Source organism: Megascapheus bottae, chromosome 36 (genome assembly GCF_031878675.1).
Source record: "Megascapheus bottae isolate mThoBot1 chromosome 36, mThoBot2.hap1, whole genome shotgun sequence".
In the NCBI taxonomy this organism is placed as follows: Eukaryota; Metazoa; Chordata; class Mammalia; order Rodentia; family Geomyidae; genus Megascapheus; species Megascapheus bottae.
This window is the reverse complement of record NC_143544.1, coordinates 6,962,877-6,979,705: the sequence shown is the minus strand read 5'-3', so window position 1 is coordinate 6,979,705 and position 16,829 is coordinate 6,962,877. Positions and strand designations below refer to the sequence as shown.

The 16,829-nt window shown below is 66.7% G+C and overlaps 4 protein-coding genes across 7 annotated transcripts; 3 read left to right on the top strand and 1 right to left on the bottom strand.

Moving 5' to 3' along the window:
* Positions 1-3,561: 3,561 nt before the first annotated feature.
* Positions 3,562-5,667, top strand: Metrn (meteorin, glial cell differentiation regulator). Its single transcript, XM_090325012.1, has 4 exons — positions 3,562-3,757; positions 3,910-4,304; positions 5,038-5,097; positions 5,179-5,667. Exons 1-4 carry the CDS (start codon positions 3,660-3,662, stop codon positions 5,493-5,495), a joined length of 870 nt encoding a protein of 289 aa, XP_090181138.1. The 5' UTR covers positions 3,562-3,659; the 3' UTR covers positions 5,496-5,667.
* Positions 5,668-8,079: 2,412 nt separating this feature from the next.
* Antkmt (adenine nucleotide translocase lysine methyltransferase) lies at positions 8,080-10,446 on the top strand. Of its 2 annotated transcripts, none has more exons than XM_090325014.1 (5): positions 8,080-8,286; positions 8,856-8,960; positions 9,748-9,888; positions 9,977-10,027; positions 10,174-10,446. In XM_090325014.1, the coding sequence occupies exons 1-5, from the start codon at positions 8,125-8,127 to the stop codon at positions 10,429-10,431; spliced, it is 717 nt and encodes a 238-aa protein (XP_090181140.1). In that variant the 5' UTR covers positions 8,080-8,124; the 3' UTR covers positions 10,432-10,446. The 2 variants fall into 2 exon arrangements, with proteins under 2 accessions (XP_090181140.1, XP_090181139.1); XM_090325013.1 differs by lacking the exon at positions 8,080-8,286 and adding an exon at positions 8,580-8,654.
* Positions 10,438-13,702, bottom strand: Ccdc78 (coiled-coil domain containing 78). 2 transcript variants are annotated; one of them, XM_090325010.1, is made up of 13 exons: positions 13,687-13,702; positions 13,408-13,583; positions 13,137-13,238; positions 12,963-13,049; positions 12,692-12,853; positions 12,366-12,442; positions 12,174-12,252; positions 11,965-12,090; positions 11,698-11,873; positions 11,360-11,632; positions 10,902-10,968; positions 10,734-10,834; positions 10,438-10,641 (listed from the first exon to the last, which is right to left on the bottom strand). In XM_090325010.1, the coding sequence occupies exons 2-13, from the start codon at positions 13,414-13,416 to the stop codon at positions 10,548-10,550; spliced, it is 1,353 nt and encodes a 450-aa protein (XP_090181136.1). In that variant the 5' UTR covers positions 13,417-13,583; positions 13,687-13,702; the 3' UTR covers positions 10,438-10,547. The 2 variants fall into 2 exon arrangements, with proteins under 2 accessions (XP_090181136.1, XP_090181137.1); XM_090325011.1 differs by having other exon boundaries at positions 10,567-10,641; positions 10,734-10,830.
* A 629-nt stretch (positions 13,703-14,331) lies between these two features.
* On the top strand, positions 14,332-16,826 carry Haghl (hydroxyacylglutathione hydrolase like). Of its 2 annotated transcripts, none has more exons than XM_090324966.1 (8): positions 14,332-14,475; positions 14,648-14,712; positions 14,784-14,901; positions 15,539-15,647; positions 15,721-15,824; positions 15,953-16,054; positions 16,226-16,305; positions 16,563-16,826. In XM_090324966.1, the coding sequence occupies exons 1-8, from the start codon at positions 14,371-14,373 to the stop codon at positions 16,729-16,731; spliced, it is 852 nt and encodes a 283-aa protein (XP_090181092.1). In that variant the 5' UTR covers positions 14,332-14,370; the 3' UTR covers positions 16,732-16,826. The 2 variants fall into 2 exon arrangements, with proteins under 2 accessions (XP_090181092.1, XP_090181091.1); XM_090324965.1 differs by having other exon boundaries at positions 16,531-16,805.
* The last annotated feature ends 3 nt before the right edge of the window (positions 16,827-16,829 follow it).

Here is a 16,829-nt window from a genome sequence, read left to right as displayed (position 1 = left end):
TCCTCGCCTCGATGCCTAGGCGCAGAGGAGGCTGCTCAGCTGGGGCTGTCATGTCACAGGACCAGAAGGGAGCTGAGGACCAGCCGGTCTGGTCCTGAGATGACTGACGGGGGCCGGGCCATGGTTCCACACAGGGGGAGCTCAGGCATGCGTGGGAACACAAGACCTTGTGGGGGACACGGGACCCTGGATATGTCCTGGGAGTAGAATGAGAACCCCAGGGCCCCATGTCTGGGTCGAATTCTCAGGAGGGGCCCCCGGAACCTCTCCCCCACAGGCAGACAGGCCCTCTGCTTTCTCCTACGCTGTCCCTGCCGGAGGCAGAAGCCTGAGGGAAGCAGGTGGGACGCTGGGCTGTGAGTGGCTACTTGGATCCTCCGTGGCCAGAACCGGTGCCCGCTGTGGTGCCTGCATCATGGCTCTCTGCTGCCCTCACCTGCTCCAGCCTGCCCTGGCCCTGCCAAGGCTGAGGATGACTCAGGGCCCAGCCGTCACCGTGGCAACACGCGTCGCCTAGTGATGGTGGTCTGGTCTCCTAGCAACGGAAGTCTCCTAGCAATGGATATTTTCCCAGCCCTGGCTGGAGCAGCAGCTATTTTTAGCTCAGCTGCAGATCCGTCGGCAGCTGCATTTTGGGTTTCTCGGGAGATACGAGGTGTGGGGGTGGGCTTCCTGGGCGAAGAGACAAAAGGACAGAGGGGGCCCGGAGGAAGCTCAGGCCGGGGAGAGGTCACAGGACCACGTCCGGGGTGTGGCCCCTGGGAGGGCTTGAGGACCCTCCACAGTGCCAGCGCGGGCAGTGGACGCCGCCAGGATGTGTTACTGAGTGGCTGGTGGTCCCCTGGCTGCAGCACCCATCTCCCACGCCCCGGGGTTCAGTCCTCTTCTGGACCAGCTTGAGTAGCAGTGTGGCCTGTGCTGGGGGCCCCCGGCTCACAGAGCACAGGAGGGATGGCTACAGGCTGCCCACACCACTGCTCACACCGATGCTAGTAAAATCTGAGATTCCTGGAGGGAGATCCTGGACCAGGGTGAGCCCTGGCCCCTCTCTCTGAGCTCTTTTCATTGATCCTCAACTCTGTCTTGACCATTCATTGGCCCTGGCCTGCCTGGTCCAGGTTTACCCCAAGTTCCACTGTCCTGGGGCATTTAGCACTGGGCCCTCCATTAACTCTCCCCGGAGCTCTGGCCTCTGCCTTAGTCAGGAGTGCTTCTCCTCCACTCAGGCACCTCGATCTGCCCATCAGGGTGGCCTGAGCTGCCTGTCCCCAGCACTGCTCAGACCCCACACCCTGTCCTGCTGGAACCTGCGCTCCAGGAGAAAATGCAAGGCCAGGAGGTGAGCAGTCCAAGTGGTACAACCCTCTGACAGTGTCAAAGGCCTCTGTGGCCCCACCCCAGCGCCCCACTGGAGGAACCTCCATCCCAGGTCCTTCTAGGGAAGTTAGGGCATTAACTAGGTCTCATGAAGCTGGCTGGCCCTGTTTGGGTCTTGGGGCTTTGTGATGCTTTGTGTCCGCTGAGTCAAAGCCAAGCAGAGCAGCATTCTTGGGGCCAGAGACAGCCACTCTTGTTTCTACTAACTCCGGGGTGTGTGTGGGGGGGGGGCTGGAACCTTCCAGACACCATGCCCCTGCTTACTGAGCACATTCTGAAGGTGGTTGTTCTTTTTCTCACTTGAGTCTCTTGCCTCTTGTTCTGACTCAGGCAGGGTGGATGGAGAGAGGCCCCTTTTGAGGGGGTTATGGCATTGGAAAGCGTAGAGCTAGTTGTACTAGAAGGGATTCCCCCAAATTGACCATAGACAGCCAAGGAGAAACCTGAGCTTTATTTTAGAAGTATTTATTTGCCAGTCCTGGGGCTTAAACTCAGGGCCTGAGCACTGTCCTTGGGCTTTTTTCTCAAGGCTAGCGCTCTACCACTTGAGCCACAGCATCACTTCTGGCTTTTTCCATGTATGTGGTACCAAGGAATCAAACCCAGGGCTTGGTGCATGCTAGGTGAGCACTCTGCCAGTAGGTCAAACTCCCGGCCCCCTAGAAGTATTTATTAAGCACTGGCATCTAGGTGTGCTGGGTCCTGTACTTACAGAAGCAAGCTGAACATGGTCATCCGGGCTCGCTGACCATGAGTACTGGACCTCGGAAGGCTAGCCAGGCTAGAAGGGGCCAGTCAGGGGCCTGAGGCTCACCGGGTGACTCCCCGTTCCACCACCAGAGGGCGCCCCAAACCCACTTCTGCTCCCAGGCCTGATTCTGGCGGTCCCACCCTACTGATCGCCCAATAGCCCTGCAGTGCCCTGGGCCAGGGGGGCTGTGGCGACTGTCCTGTGAGTGCCTTGGGTACCTGCTATTTCTCCACTACGCAATAATGCTCTTCCTTTCTATGTATGCTTTGTCGGTCCTGGGACTTGAACTCAAGGCCTGGGCACGGTCCTTGAGCTTCTTTTGTTCAAAGCTAGCCCTCTACCACGTGAGCCACACCTCTGGTCTTTTTATGCGGTACTGAGGATTTGAACCCAGGGCTTCATGCATGCTAGGCAAGCTCTCTACTGCTTGGCCACATTCCCAGCCTATGTCTCCTTTTGCCAGTCCGGGGGCACTGCCCTGGGTTTGTGTTGGTTTTCCCCAAAGCTAGCGTTTTACCCCTGAGCCACAGCACCGTTTCTGGCTTTTGTCTCTGTATCAAGGAATCAAGCCCAGGGCTTCACGCATGCTAGGTGAGCACTCCATTGCTAGGCCACATTCTGAGCCCCTCCCTGAGTATTCCCGCCCCCCCCCCACAAGGCCGGCACCCTACAACTTTGAGTCACAGCTCTACTTCATGTTTTCTGGTTTGAGTCTCACAGACTTCCTTGCCCTGGCTGGCTTTGAACCGGGGTCCTCAGATCTCAAGTCTCCCGAGAAGCTCGGATTACGGGTATGAGCCACCGGTACCTGGCCCTTGTAATTCATTCTTTTCTCTGTGTGTCTGTGTATGTGTGAGATGGGGCCTGAACCCTGGGCCTGGGCGCTGTCCCTGAGCGCTTCAGCTCAAGGCTCCGCCCTACCCTGAGCCACAGCACCACTTCCCGTGTTCCGAACGGTCTCAGGTTCTTCAGTGTCCAGGCTGGCTTTGGACCGGGATCCTCAGCTCTCAGCCTCCTGAGTAGCGTGGACGACCGGCGCGAGCCACTGCGCCCGGCTGGGTCCGTTCCCCTCTTCCCCGGGGCCCTGCCTTGCCTTTCCCCTCCCAGCTCTGTGGACACCGTCTGGCCTGGGAGGCGCAGGGGTCAGGGCGGACATCGACGAGCGCCCCGGGCCCGGGCAGGATGCTGGCTCCATGGAGCAGCTGGGGGCCGCCGTGGAGCCGCACGGGCTCCCGCGGGCGGCCGGCCTGGCCGGGCGGTCAGCGCCTCCGTCCAGGTCCCGGGCTGCAGTGGGCGGGGCCTCGGGGCCCGGCGGCCACGCCCCCCGCCGCCATTGGCGGAAAGTTCCAGGCGCGACGGCCATTGGCTGGCGAGCCGAGGCCCCGCCCTCCCCGGGGCGCGGGCGGCGGGCGGCGCGGGCGGAGCCGAGCGCCCGGCCGAGGGGACGCGCGGGGCCGGCGGCGGCGGCGCCCCGGCTGCTCCCGCCGCCCCGGGGCAGCGCCCCGAAAGCCCAGACCCCCGGGCGGGCGCCATGCGGGCCGGGCCGCTGCTCCGCGTCCTCTGCTGCAGCCTGCTGGCCCTGGCCGCGCGCGCCGGCTACTCGGGAGACCGCTGCACCTGGCGGGGCAGGTGGGCGCGGGGACGGGGGCGGCGGGGGGGGGGCGGCCGGGGGGGCGGAGCGGGCGTCCGGGCGGCGGGGGGGCGGCGGAGCGGGCGCCCTGGGGAGGGAGCGGGCCCGGAGCCCCGCCGGCTCAGCGCCCCTCCCTCGCGCCCGTCTCCAGCGGCCTGACCCAGGAGCCGGGCCTCGTCGGGCACCTGGCCCTGGCCTGCACCGAGGGCGCCGTCGAGTGGCTGTACCCCGCCGGCGCGCTCCACCTCACCCTGGGCGGCCCGGGCGCGCGCCCCGTCCTCGCCTGCCTGCGCCCCGCGCCGCCCTTCGCCGGCGCCCAGGTCTTCGCCGAGCGGCCCGGAGGCTCCCTGGAGCTGCTGCTGGCCGAGGGCCCGCGCGGGGCCGGCGGCCGCTGCGTGCGCTGGGGCCCCGGCGAGCGCCGGGCGCTTTTCCTGCAGGCCACCCCGCACCCCGACATCAGCCGCCGGGTGGCCGCCTTCCGCTTCGAGCTTCGCGAGGACCAGCGCCCGGGGCTGCCTGCGCAGGCCCGGGGCCCGGGCGTGCACGGTGAGGGGTGCGCGAGGTCAGCTAGAGGAGCCGGGCCTTGTCACCCGGGCCCAGGACGGGCGCCCTCCCCCCGGCCCTCCTCCCCGGAATTCACCTTGGAGAAGGAGCACAAATGCACAGATGCCGAAGGGAGACTGGGCAGGGCCGCCCTGGGCTCTGACACTGGAGGGCTGGGGGAGGGGACGGCGGGAGCAGAGTAAAAACTTGTGGCTAAAGCTGTCCAGGGCTCCCTGGCCTAGTGGTGACCTCATTCCCCTCCCCCAGCCCTGCCAACAAAAGTCCAGTGTGCCTCGTCGCCATGGAGACGGGGCCGCCCGGCCTCCCCGCTGGCCTGCCTCTTTGCAGCCTGACCCTGCAAGAGATAGGACTGTCACTGTGCTGCCTTGGGGACCCCAGAGCCAGGGCCAGTCAGGTCCGCGGCTACCCTGCCGGGCTGCTGTTCTCAGGCAGCTCTGGGAGGCCACAGAAGCGTTCTCAGTGCTGCAGGGAGGTCTTAAGATGGGCCTGCAGGAGTGCCCCAGGACCCTGGTGCCTCACGTAGGCCCGTCGTGAGGCCCTGCAGCCCCTCACCCCTGTGGGTGCCTGCCAGAGCCCCGTCAGGCTGGGCACACATGAGGTGCGGCTCTTTGGAGAGGGTCTGGTGTCTGGTTCTCCTTCTTGCTCTTGCCAAGAGGAGGTGTGGGGTGCCCTGGGTGAGGGCAGAGACCCGCTCACGTCCCACCTTGCCCGCCAGGTGCCTGCAGGCCCTGCAGCGATGCAGAGCTTCTCCTGGCTGCATGCACCAGCGACTTTGGTGAGTGTCCCCGTCGCAGAGGGAGCCCGGGGCCTGCCCCAGCCCCCACGTCCTCACCATTGGCCTGGCGTGTTCTCACAGTGATCAACGGGACCATCCACTCCGTCACCCATGACCTGGAGTCGCAGGAGTCTGTCATCGCCGTGGTGGCCACCCGTGTTCTCCGCCAGATGCTGCCTCTGCTCCGGACCGGGGGCCCCGAGGACCAGGGCCAGGTCTCCATTCGCACCCTCCTGCAGTGTGGGGTCCGCCCCGGCCCGGGCACCTTTCTTTTCATGGGCTGGAGCCGCTTTGGCGAGGCCTGGCTGGGCTGTGCCCCCCGCTCCCAGGAGTTCAGCCGGGCCTACGCTGCTGCCCGCGCTGCCCACACCCACCCCTGTGAGGTGAAGCTGAACTGAGGGGACCACGGGCCTCTGGGGGATTGGCGTCAGGGAGAGGTGGCACTGACTGGGGGGATTGGAGGCCCCCAGAGAGCATCACCGGCCCCCCCACCTCCCTGCTGACGGGAGTCGTCAATAAGAATATGGCTCATTCTAGCGGCTGGAGACCTAGTCTCTCGGCTCAAGCCCAGGCTTGGTCCTGCCTCATTTCATTTACTCCTCTTTCTGTTGCCCCGCGTCTCCCCCTTCAGCCTGGACCCTGACCTGCTGCTCTGGCTGGCTTCTGTTGGCTTCCATTTATAGGGTTTTTCTAGGGCTCAGAACAGGAGTGGAAAAGGTGCCGCCATTTCCACGTGCGGGGTGACTGTGGTCCCTTATGTGGGCTGAGGGAGAGGCAGGCGGATGGCCCAGGCTCTGCGCTGGCCTTGGGAGGGAAGGGGCTTGCAGTCTGGCAGGGTGCCAGCTTCCTCCGCAGTCATTGTGTGAGACACAGATTCATCCTTGGCCGGGTCTCGCCCTTGGGGAAGAATGGGCCTCTCTGTCCGGAGGCCCTCTTGACGTGCCGAGCATCCAGACGTGGCGAGGCGTCTGCAGGCTGTGGGGTTCCCACTGCAGGGTCCCGCGGCTCCGTTTCCGTTGGGAGGGGTGCACAATGGGGTCTCTGAGGACGGTTTCCCGCCACTGGCCGCATTGTCACTGGCCCTGCCTTTCTCCTGGGCCTCTGGGCCACATAAAGGGCTGTGGGGCTGTGCACACTCCCACTGAGGCCCCGGGGTGAGCTGCACGGTAGGCTTCAGCTCTGACTGAGATGATTCTTCCACTCCAGCCCCCTCTCCACTGCCATGGCACCCTGGCCTGCCCCAGAAGTGCCTCGCTGATTTTCTTCCTTTCTCTCCTTATTCTCACCCCCCCACATACACACACCTCCCCAGTGCTGGGGTTTGGACTTGGGGCCTCATGCTTGCTCCATTACTTGAGCTGTGCTCCTAGGAGAAAAGCCTTTCAATCCTTCCCTGCCTGCCCTGACTGGGGTGGAGGCTGAAAGCCCTGCCAGGATGCATAGCCCCTTCTCCTCATATGCAAGAAACAGCTGGGCGAGGATAGGGCTGTGCACAGGGCCACAGACGGTGCTGTTCTCCATATCAAGCTGACGAGGCCTGATGGGTGCTATGCCCTGAAGTCCCTCAGGTGGCTGTCCTGAAATGTCCGTGGGGAGGAGACATGCTGTTTTACTTGGCCCGTGATCTCTTGGAGGGGGCTGAGGGGGCTGTGTGGAGAGTCGCTCCTAGATGGCGCCCTTTCTTCTCACCATCTGGCTCTCCTTAGGCTCCTTGCTTCCTCTCATCAGCTAAACTTCCTGCCACTGGAGGTGTGTGCTCAGCGCTCAGACCCTCACGCCTCCATCTCCAGCCTGGACCCTACCTTGGATGGCAGACCCTTCTATCCCTGGCTCCAGCACCTTCTACCCCAGCCTCACAAGGACTAGAGAGCCCTGTGCTCCCACTCCTCCTCTACCTTGGGGAGGTGGTCCAGACCAGTCTCGGCTTTTCTATCAGAGGCGAGCAGCATCCTCACCTTGGGTGCCTGCCCAGATTCTCTAGCTCGCTCCCTACAACCTGCCCCGAGAGCTGTCCCCACGGCCCGTCCTCCAGGCCACACTGTTGGTGGCTGTGGACTGCTCCAGACCAACTGTATGCAACACACTGGGCCTCTACATGGCCTGGAACCCCCTAACATGCTCTCCCCGGAGAAGTTCCTGCCTTCAGCCTGTGCTGTGCTCAGGATAGGTTGCAGACAAGACCAAAAGAACCGTGTACCCCAGAACATACCTAGAAGGCTGCGTATGTGGGAAGGATGACGTCAAGAGCAGGTGCAGCCGAGCATGTGGTCTGGAGTTAAGGGAGCTGGACTGGGGGCCTTCTGTGGGGCAGACATACCTCTAGCTTTGTGCGGACACACACAGGCGCACCCAATTCTTGACCGTCCACAGGCTGGAGAGCCCTCGGTCTGAATGTGAGTCAGATGAAGTAGCCTGTCCAGTGCTCCAAGTGTCGGGAATCAGAATAGCAAAGACAAGAACAGATGCGGAAACGCTGCTGCCAGCCTGGAGTTTGGTGTCACCGTGCTCCCGTCCCCTAGGAGACGGGACACAGAGCTGGACAGAGCTGGGGGGCACAGGCCACCTCCTTCCTGGTGAAGGAGGGCTCTCCTGTGGCCGGTCGAGCTGGCTAGCCGGCGGCCAGTGTGCCAGCAGGCAGGGGAGGCCCTGCTCTGGACCAGGGGTCCTGGGTGGCTGTGAGGATCAGGCTAGAAGGGGGTCCAGCCCCTTCTCACACACAGGCGCTGACAGGCCCGGGAGGAGGAGGAGGACGCAGGGCAGGGCCGGGCAGGCCCGGGCTGCGATCCCTTTGGGGACAGCTCCTCGTGTCTCAGGCCGGCGGCCAGCACCGTCGCGTCCGCCCGCGGTCTCTCCCGGTGTCCCCGTCGCCCCGGACGGCGCCCCCCGGGGAAGGGCGCCTCGGCCGGGCGGGGCTCCGCGGGGAGGGCGGCGGCGCCCGGCGCGGAGCCGCCCCGGAACCTGGGCGACGGCCCGGCGGCGCAGAGCCGGAGACGGCCCGGCCCCTTCCGGTGTCCCCGGGCCGCCGGCATGGAGCACGAAGACCCGGCCGAGGCGTTCTCGGAACTGCGCGCGCGGCGGCTGCGGGCGCCCGAGCTGCTGCAGCTGGCGGCGGGCTCGGGGCTGGCGGCCTACGCCGTGTGGGCGCTGCTGCTGCAGCCGGGCTTCCGCCGCGTGCCGCTGCGGCTGCAGGTGCGGGGCCTGCGGGACGGGGCGGGGAGGAGGGACGGGGGCGGGGCCAGGAGCCGGAGGGGGCGGGGCCAGGGGCGACGGGGCGGGGCCTGCTAGGACGGGGGCGGGGCCTGCGGGCTCGGGGCTGGCGGCCTACGCCGTGTGGGCGCTGCTACTGCAGCCGGGCTTCCGCCGCGTGCCGCTGCGGCTGCAGGTGCGGGGCCTGCGGGACGGGGCGGGGAGTGGGGGGACGGGGGCGGGGCCAGGGGCCGGAGGGGGCGGGGCCTGCTAGGACGGGGGCGGGGCCTGCGGGCTCGGGGCTGGCGGCCTACGCCGTGTGGGCGCTGCTGCTGCAGCCGGGCTTCCGCCGCGTGCCGCTGCGGCTGCAGGTGCGGGGCCTGCGGGGCGGGAAAGGGGCGGGGCCAGGGGCTGCAGGGCGGGGCCTGTGGGGGCGGGGCCTGCGGGGCGGGGCCAGGGCCCGGGACGCGGCGGAGCCCCAGTCGCTGCACTCCGGAAGCCGGGCAGGCGGGTCCCCTCGGCCCCCGGCCCTCCCTCCGCGGCCTGGACCCAGGCTCGCACCTCCTCCCCAGGTGCCCTACGTCGGCGCCAGCGCGCAACAGGTGAAGCAGGTGTTGTCGTTGCTGCGAGGCCGCCCCGGAAAAATGGTGGATCTGGGCTCTGGTGACGGCAGGATTGTAAGCCGTGTGTGTGTGGTGTGTGTGTGTGTGTGCAGGTGTGTGTGGTGTGTGTGCAGGTGTGTGTGGTGTGTGTGTGTGGTGTGTGTGTGCAGGTGTGTGTGGTGTGTGTGTGTGCAGATGTGTCTGGTGTGTGTGCAGGTGTGTGTGGTGTGTGTGGTATGTGTGCAGGTGTGTGTGGTGTGTGTGTGTGCAGATGTGTGTGTGTGTGTGCAGATGTGTGTGGTGTGTGTGGTATGTGTGCAGGTGTGTGTGCAGGTGTGTGTGTGGTATGTGTATGGTGTGTGCAGGTATGTGTGCAGGTGCGTGTGCAGGTGTGTATGTGGTGTGTGTGCAGGTGTGTGTGGTGTGTGTGCAGGTGTGTGTGTGTGGTGTGGTGTGTGCAGGTGTGTGTGCAGGTGTGTGCAGGTGTGTGTGGAGTGTGCAGGTGTGTGTGTGGTGTGGTATGTGCAGGTGTGTGTGGTGTGTGCAGGTGTGTGGTGTGGTATGTGCAGGTGTGTGTGTGGTGTGTGCAGGTGTGTGTGCAGGTGTGTGTGTGGTGTGGTATGTGCAGGTGTGTGTGGTGTGTGCAGGTGTGTGTGGTGTGTGGTGTGGTGTGTGCAGGTGTGTGTGCAGGTGTGTGTGTGTGGTATGGTGTGTGTGCAGGTGTGTGGTGTGGTGTGTGCAGGTGTGTGGTGTGGTGTGTGCAGGTGTGTGTGTGTGGTGTGTGTGTGGTGTGGTGTGTGCAGGTGTGTGTGCAGGTGTGTGTGCTTGTCCTCCAGCCCCACTCCACCCGTGACCCTCCCAGGTGCTGGCAGCTCATCAGTGCGGGCTGCGGCCCGCCGTGGGCTATGAGCTGAACCCGTGGCTGGTGGGGCTCGCCCGCCTGCACGCCTGGAGGGCCGGCTGTGCCCGCAGCGTCCACTACTGCCGCGAGGATCTCTGGAAGGTAATCGGGGAGCCCCGGGCCCCTCCGGCCCCGGCTGTGGTCACTTCCTGCCTCCAGCCCTCATCCCGCGTGGGTTGGTCTTCCACAGGTGAGCCTGAGGGACTGCTACAACGTGTCTGTGTTCCTGGCCCCCAGCGTGGTAGGTGGGGTTTGCAGCTCTGCGTGGGGTGGGGGGCTGCATTCAGTTCTGGTGGGCCTGGGGCCTGGGCATAGGTGCTGGGACGGGGTGGGCGGGGTGGAGTGGCCTGCGTGCTTGCCCCCCCCACCCCTTGCTCTCTCCCGCAGCTTCCCATGCTGGAGGACAAGCTTCGGGCAGAGTTGCCCCCAGGGGCTCGCGTGGTATCTGGGCGTTTCCCGCTCCCTACCTGGCAGCCTGTGGCAGTGGTGGGTGAGGGCCTGGACCGAGTCTGGGCCTATGACATCCCTGGCACTGGGCCTGGTGTGACCTCTTCGGGGGGGCCCACCCAGGCCGCCCCCGGGGAGGGTTCTGCCCCAGCCCCCGGGACGCCCCTGGCAGCAGCGGGGTCTGCCTGCATGCAATAAAGACTGCACATCCCACTCCAATTCTTTTTTTGTGGGGAGGGAGGGTTGACTCCATGGGGATGGGGGAGGGCTCCGCGCTGGCTGCTCCTACGAAGCCGGCTAGCGGCTGCGTGTCCTCAGAGGGTGGGCTTGGATGGAGGGGTGGCCTGTACATTCCCGAGCTCCTTGGAACCCACCAGCTTCCTCAGCTTCAGGATTTCCTGCTTATACCTTTGAGGAGACGCCGGGTTAACGTCGCCTGTGTGCCTGTGGGCCTCTCCCCTGTCCCCTGGGCCACGGCCCCCAGGTCACACCGGGCCTACCTGCCTAGGTGCTGGTCCACATACTCCTGTAGCTCAGCAAGCTGCCCTTCAGCCACCGTGGCCCGTACCAGCAGCCGGGCCTGCTGACGTTCCAGCTCTGCCTGGCAGCAGGGTGAGCCGTGAGCCGGGGCGGGGGGCGGGATGGCCCTGCCAGGCCCTGCCTACTACCTGGGTATTCCTGCAGAAGTCCTGGAGCTGCTGGTGGGTCGTGGCCCAGGACACCGCGGCCAGGCCCCTGGCGGGGGGGACACGGTGGTCAGCTGCTGGGGTCCTGCCCAGGCAAACCCTCGGGGGTTTCAGGAGCCCTGCTCACTGTACAGCCGGGTAGACGAAGGTCAGAGCCAGGGGCCATGAGCTCCACCCCTGCACGCTGAGGTCGTGAAGGTCTTGAGTAAGGAACCTCCACGGGTGGACGACGCTGTGACCCCTTCCAGTTGGGACCCTCTTGTCTCGGGTCCCTCGCTACCCACAAGCTGCCTATCAAGAACAGCCCCTCCACCGTTCTGACCGTTAGTGTCTCCCAAGCCCCCCGAGAGATGCCAGGGCAGGGTCGCCACTGTAATAATTGAGTGCGTTCTGTGAGTTCCACCACGCAGACCTCCTGCCCCCATCCACACCCCACTCACTGTGGCTGCGACATCCCCTGGGAGCCTTCACCACCTCCCTTCTCTGGGCCCACAAGCCAGGTCCCGAGGCTGCGGCACTGTAAGACACCACGGGGACCCTGGGCGGGTGCTGGGACACCGCCGGGGCGTTGCTGAGGCGGGGTGTTCTGTCCCAGGGCAGCGCGTGTCACCTCATCTTCCTTCAGGTGGTCAAGCTCCGCAGCGTCGTTCGCCCCGGGGGTCTCAAGTACCTTGCTGGGGTCTCTCGGTGCCTGGGGCGGCCCCTGCTGTACACTGAGCCGCACTCGGGGTCATGTGAGGCCATCCCACCCCGGGCACCCACGCCAGGCGGGGCCTACCTGCACGTGGTCAGCAGTAACTCGTGCCTACGACTTAAATCTGCCAGGCGCTTGTGGTAGGTCCGGGCCGCCCGGGCCAGCTGCTGCTCTCGGCTGCGGTGGGCGCTTCTGATGTCCTCCAGAGTGGCTTCCAGGAACGTCCGAAGGGAAGCCTGGCCCGTCCCACGGGCATGCTCCTGGGGAGCAGAGAGGGGCTTGCTGGGGCCCCACGTCTTCCCTGCCTGCTGGTCTCTCCCAGGGCTCATCCACCCGAGGAGGGCTGCTCACCGCGGCCTGCTCTGCACAGAGCTGCAGCCGCACGGCGAACTCCTCCGTCAGCTTCTTTAGCCGCAGCTGCAGCCGGGCGTTGTCAGCCTCAGCCTGGCGGAGCTGGCCCTGGCAGCTGGACAGTGCCTGGGGAGACAGGAGCCTTGGTTGAATTTTTAGGGCCATAGCCAGACCTCCTTCCTCCATGTGGACGGCAGGCAGGGCCTCACCACAGCCTGTGTGGCCAGTCGCCGCTGAGCTGCCCTGGCTTCTTCTTGGGTTGTCAGCAGCTGCTGGCCCAGGACAGCCCTGAGGACAACGTGAGGTTCGGTCAGGCTGGGAGAGGGGTCCAGAATGGCCGTTCTGGACGCTGAAGGCTGTCCCGCTGGGCCTTCCCGGTCCCAGGTGAGGTAGGCACTCACGCTCGTGTCTCCAGGGCCCTGTGAGGCTCCAGCAGCCACGACCCGTCTCCCTGCAGGTGTTCCTGGAAGCCCGGCAGCTGTGGGGTACAGAAGGGCTGGCTGTATAGACCCCACCCCACCCCCAGGAGGGGAAACCCCGTGTGAAGGGGCTGTGTGCTCGTGTCACGCCCCACTTTTACTTGCTTTTGCTCAGGAGTCAGGGTGTCCTTGGGGCTGTGTCGTCATGGAAACAAGACCGAGGAGCGGGTAAGCCGGGCACTGCCTGGCTGTGGCCCCACGGAGCCCACTAGCATCCCCAGCCCAGCCCTCCACACACTCATGGTGACCTGGGGTCTCTGGTGCTTCTGGGGTTCAGATCCCTGAGCGTTGTGGCTGATCTCCTGGGTTGATACTTGGCCGTGCCCCAGGCCAGCTTCCGCGGGGGCTTTGTGGCTGGCACGGCTTCCATGCAGCTCCAGGTCCAGCACCCGACTCTCCAGTTGAAGGACCTGTAAGCAGCAGAGGCACCAGTCTACTGGGCCACTGAGAGGGGGCCTGCACTTGTCCCAGGCGCAGGAAGCCAGGCGGCACTTGGCAGCTGGCCTGGGGCGAGCTCACCTCCCCCCTCAGCTGGAAGACTTCGGCCTCATGCTTCTCCTGCAGGTGGTGGGCTGTGAGCTGAAGGTCAACCAACTCCTTGGAGATCTGTTGGCGGCCAGGATGAGGGGTGCTGTCTTTGGGACCCTGTGGGCCCCCCTCTCTCACTGGGAGTCCCCCGGCCTCTCCACCCACCTGTAGCCGCTGCTCCTCACTTAGCGGCTCTGTCTGCAGGTGGGTGGCCCACGCTGAGGGGCCTCCAGGATCTCCTAGCAACCAGTTCTCAGCCCCTGGCACCTGAGGAGGCCACAGTGCGCTGTGCCCAGGTGGGCCTGAGGCTGGGCTCTGGACCCACCCAGCCGGGCTGAACGGAGGCAGGGCTTCCCTGGGCAGAAGTGGACCCAGGGACGCCAACCACTCCCGGCCCCTGGGGGAAGGAGCTGGCCAGGGTGGAGGGGAGACTCACTTTTTCCATGGCTCTAGGTAGGGCCAGGGCCCGGCCCGGGGTTGCCTCACCTCCTGCAGGGAGGTGGCTGTTGATAGTGGAGCCCGGTTGCCAAGGCCTCCGTTGGTCTTTGGGCCTACCTGACCCGCCCCCAGGGGTGAGGCCTCCCGAGGCTGGGGCGTGGGTGCTCTGGGCTCCTGGGGAAACGTAGACCCACACCGCAGCCTGTTTACTGGGGCTGAGAGGAAAGCAAGGGTGCACAAAGCTGCGCAGCGGGGAGCTGCAGCCACTGGCACTGACCTCCTGCCTGACCTAGCCCCCGATCCCCCAGCGCCATGTCCACCCGCTGGCACTGACCTCCTGCCTGACCTAGCCCCCGATCCCCCAGCGCCATGTCCACGCGCTGGCACTGACCTCCTGCCTGACCTAGCCCCCGATCCCCCAGCGCCATGTCCATCCGCCCACGGCCATGCCCCGCAGCGCACCCCGTGTTGACCATCTGCCTGCACCCAGCCCGAGAAGGGGGGGGCAGAGGCGACGCTCCGCGTGGAGTGGGCGGGGCTCCGGGAGTGGGCGGGGCTCCTGGTGTCCTCTCCGCAGAGTGGGCGTGGCCCCGGCGTCGTCTCCGCGGAGTGGGCGGGGCGCCGGGCGTCCTGCGTGGAAGGGTGCCCGCGTGGAGGTGTGTCTGCGCATGCCCGCCACCGCCATCCCGGCGGCGCGTGCGCGCTGCTTCCCGCTGCGCAGGTTCTCCGCGGAGGGGGAGGCGCGGCGGCGGCCGGTCGTGCGCGGGCTCCGGGGGTCAACCGTGACCGCCTTGGTCTTCGTGTCCCGTGCCCCGGGCCCCCGCCCAGCCCGGCCGAGGGCGCCAAGCGGCGAAGCGGGAGGCGGGGGAGCCGGGCCTGGCCGGGCTGCGGGCGGGGCCTCCGGAGGAGGCGGGGCCGGGCCGGGGGCGGGGCGGGGGCGCTCGGGGTCGGAGCCCTCGACATGAAGGTCAAGGTCATCCCGGTGCTGGAGGACAACTACATGTACCTGGTCATCGAGGAGCGCACGCGCGAGGCCGTGGCCGTGGACGCGGCCGTGCCCAAGCGGGTGAGGGAGCTCAGGGCTCCCCGAGGTCCCGGGCCCTAGGGGCCTCTGGTGTCCGTGCCCCCCCCCCGCCCCTGCGCCCCGGGGTAGCCGGTCCCCTGCTGGGCACACACGGGGCCTGGTTCGGGAGGGGCAGCCCACTCCGCCCCGGGTCACCAGGACGCCGTCCTCGCAGCTGGTGGAGATCGCGAGCCGGGAGGGCGTGACCCTGACCACCGCGCTGACCACACACCACCACTGGTGAGCGCCGCGGGCTGGGCGCCGGGACGACCGCGGCCCCGCCGGGGGTGACCCTCTGCCGTGGTCCACAGGGACCACGCCCGGGGCAACGCGGAGCTGGCGCGGCTGCAGCCCGGGCTGGCCGTGCTGGGCGCCGACCCGCGCATCGGCGCCCTCACCCGCAGGCTGGCCCACGGCGAGGAGCTGCTGGTGAGCCTGCCCTGCCCGGGCCCAGAGGCCCCCGCGCCCCCCGTGCCCTGCCCTGCTCGCCGGCCCCCGTGCCCCGCTCACCCACCCCGCAGCCCGCTCACCAGCCTGGGCCCCGCTCACCCCGTGCCCTGCTCACCCACCCCGCGGCCCGCTCACCAGCCTGTGCCCCGCTCACCCACCCCGCAGCCCGCTCACCCCGTGCCCTGCTCACCCACCCCGCAGCCCGCTCACCAGCCTGGGCCCCGCTCACCAGCCTGGGCCCCGGTCACCCACCCCGCAGCCCACTCGCCCTGTGCCCTGCTCACCAGCCTGTGCCCCGCTCACCCACCCCGCAGCCCACTCGCCCTGTGCCCTGCTCACCAGCCTGTGCCCCGCTCACCCACCCCGCAGCCCGCTCACCCTGTGCCCTGCTCACCAGCCTGGGCCCCGTTCACCCACCCCGCAGCCCGCTTGCCCCTGTGCCCCGCTCACCAGCCTGTGCTCTGCTTGCCCACCCGCAGCCTGCTCGCCCCTGTGCCCTGCTCACCCACCCCGCAGCCCGCTCACCCCGTGCCCTGCTCACCGGCCCCTGCAGCCCGCTCGTCCCTGTGCCCTCGTGCCCTCCAGCCCTCACAGCCCACTTGCCCCTGTGCTGCAGTTTGGGGCCATCCACGTGCGCTGCCTCCTGACGCCAGGCCACACCACGGGCCACATGAGCTACTTCCTGTGGGAGGATGACAGCCCAGACCCGCCTGCCCTCTTCTCCGGTACCCTGCAAGCCAGAACCTCCTCCCCCCCCCACGTCCTGCCCACCCTCTCTGACCCATCTTCCTTCCACAGGGGACGCCCTGTCGGTGGCAGGCTGTGGTTGGTACCTGGAGGGCTCCGCTCAACAAATGTACCAAAGCCTGGCAGCCACACTGAGTAACCTGCCCCCCCAGACGGTGAGTGGGGTGCAGGTCTCCTGTGGGGTCCAGGTCCTCCATGACAGCTTCCCAGGCCAGGCCCCAAGCAGGACCCGTGCCCCGCCTCTGCCTGCATCGCTGTGCCCACGAGCACCCACTTTCCACAGAAGGTGTTTTGTGGGCACGAACACACTCTGAGCAACCTCGAGTTTGCACAGAAAGTAGAGCCCTGCAATGACCACGTGAGAGCCAAGCTGGCCTGGGCACAGGTACGGCCACTCCTCATGCCCTCCCTCCCCTGGGTGTCGTGGGACATCGTCCTTGTGGGGCTTTGGCCTGGGGCCCCCGTGGCAGTGCCCCCCCAGGGGCTGGCATGACCACCTTGGCTGGACCTGGGCCTTGCTGCCACCTTGTGTTCCCGGTGCCTGCGGTGACTGCAGAAGAGGGACGAGGACGACGTGCCCACAGTGCCTTCCACCCTGAGCGAGGAGCTCCTGTACAACCCTTTCCTGAGAGTTCAGTGAGTACGGCTGTGGGCAGGGCCTCCCCACAGGTGGGGCCTGCGCCAGCTCCACCGGGGCAGCTGTGGCGTCTCCCTGCAGAGTGGGCTGGCAAGGGTTGGCATCCGGCTGTCCTCGGGTAGCTAGAAGGGACCTGGACACGGGGAGCCACACTCCTCCCACTCCTAACTCTCCGCTTGTCATCCGTTGCCCTCACGTCACCACCCTCATGGGCGCCTGGCCAGACCAGTGACTCCCCAGCCTGCTCTCCTCCCAGGGAGGAGCCCGTCCGTCAGTTCACAGGCCGGACAGCCCCGGCCCAGGTCCTGGAGGTGCTCTGCAGGGAGCGGGCAAACTTCCAGCGCACTTGCGAGCCGCTGCAGCCCCAGGCACAGGCTCTCCTGGCTCTGCAGTGGGGGCTGCTGAGCGCACCCCAGCAGAAGTGAGCCCCTCCATGGCCCTCCCAGCCCCTGACTCGCCGTGGGACCTCCGGGCGTGGCCTGCCTGGCCACTCAGCTCAGAGACGGCAGTGGTGTCTCCATCT

Coding starts and splice junctions, on each gene's coding strand:
- Metrn (XM_090325012.1), top strand. CDS start 3,660: ATGCGGGCCGGGCCGCTGCTCCGCGTCCTCTGCTGCAGCCTGCTGGCC. Junction 3,758..3,909: donor CGCTGCACCTGGCGGGGCAG/GTGGGCGCGGGG, acceptor GCCCGTCTCCAG/CGGCCTGACCCAGGAGCCGG. Junction 5,098..5,178: donor TGCATGCACCAGCGACTTTG/GTGAGTGTCCCC, acceptor GTGTTCTCACAG/TGATCAACGGGACCATCCAC.
- Antkmt (XM_090325014.1), top strand. CDS start 8,125: ATGGAGCACGAAGACCCGGCCGAGGCGTTCTCGGAACTGCGCGCGCGG. Junction 9,889..9,976: donor GCCGCGAGGATCTCTGGAAG/GTAATCGGGGAG, acceptor GGTCTTCCACAG/GTGAGCCTGAGGGACTGCTA. Junction 10,028..10,173: donor TGTTCCTGGCCCCCAGCGTG/GTAGGTGGGGTT, acceptor TCTCTCCCGCAG/CTTCCCATGCTGGAGGACAA.
- Ccdc78 (XM_090325010.1), bottom strand. Junction 12,253..12,365: donor AGGGCCCTGGAGACACGAGC/GTGAGTGCCTAC, acceptor CGTTGTCCTCAG/GGCTGTCCTGGGCCAGCAGC. Junction 11,874..11,964: donor TCTGTGCAGAGCAGGCCGCG/GTGAGCAGCCCT, acceptor TCTGCTCCCCAG/GAGCATGCCCGTGGGACGGG.
- Haghl (XM_090324965.1), top strand. CDS start 14,371: ATGAAGGTCAAGGTCATCCCGGTGCTGGAGGACAACTACATGTACCTG. Junction 15,648..15,720: donor CCCGCCTGCCCTCTTCTCCG/GTACCCTGCAAG, acceptor TTCCTTCCACAG/GGGACGCCCTGTCGGTGGCA. Junction 16,306..16,530: donor AACCCTTTCCTGAGAGTTCA/GTGAGTACGGCT, acceptor GCGCCTGGCCAG/ACCAGTGACTCCCCAGCCTG.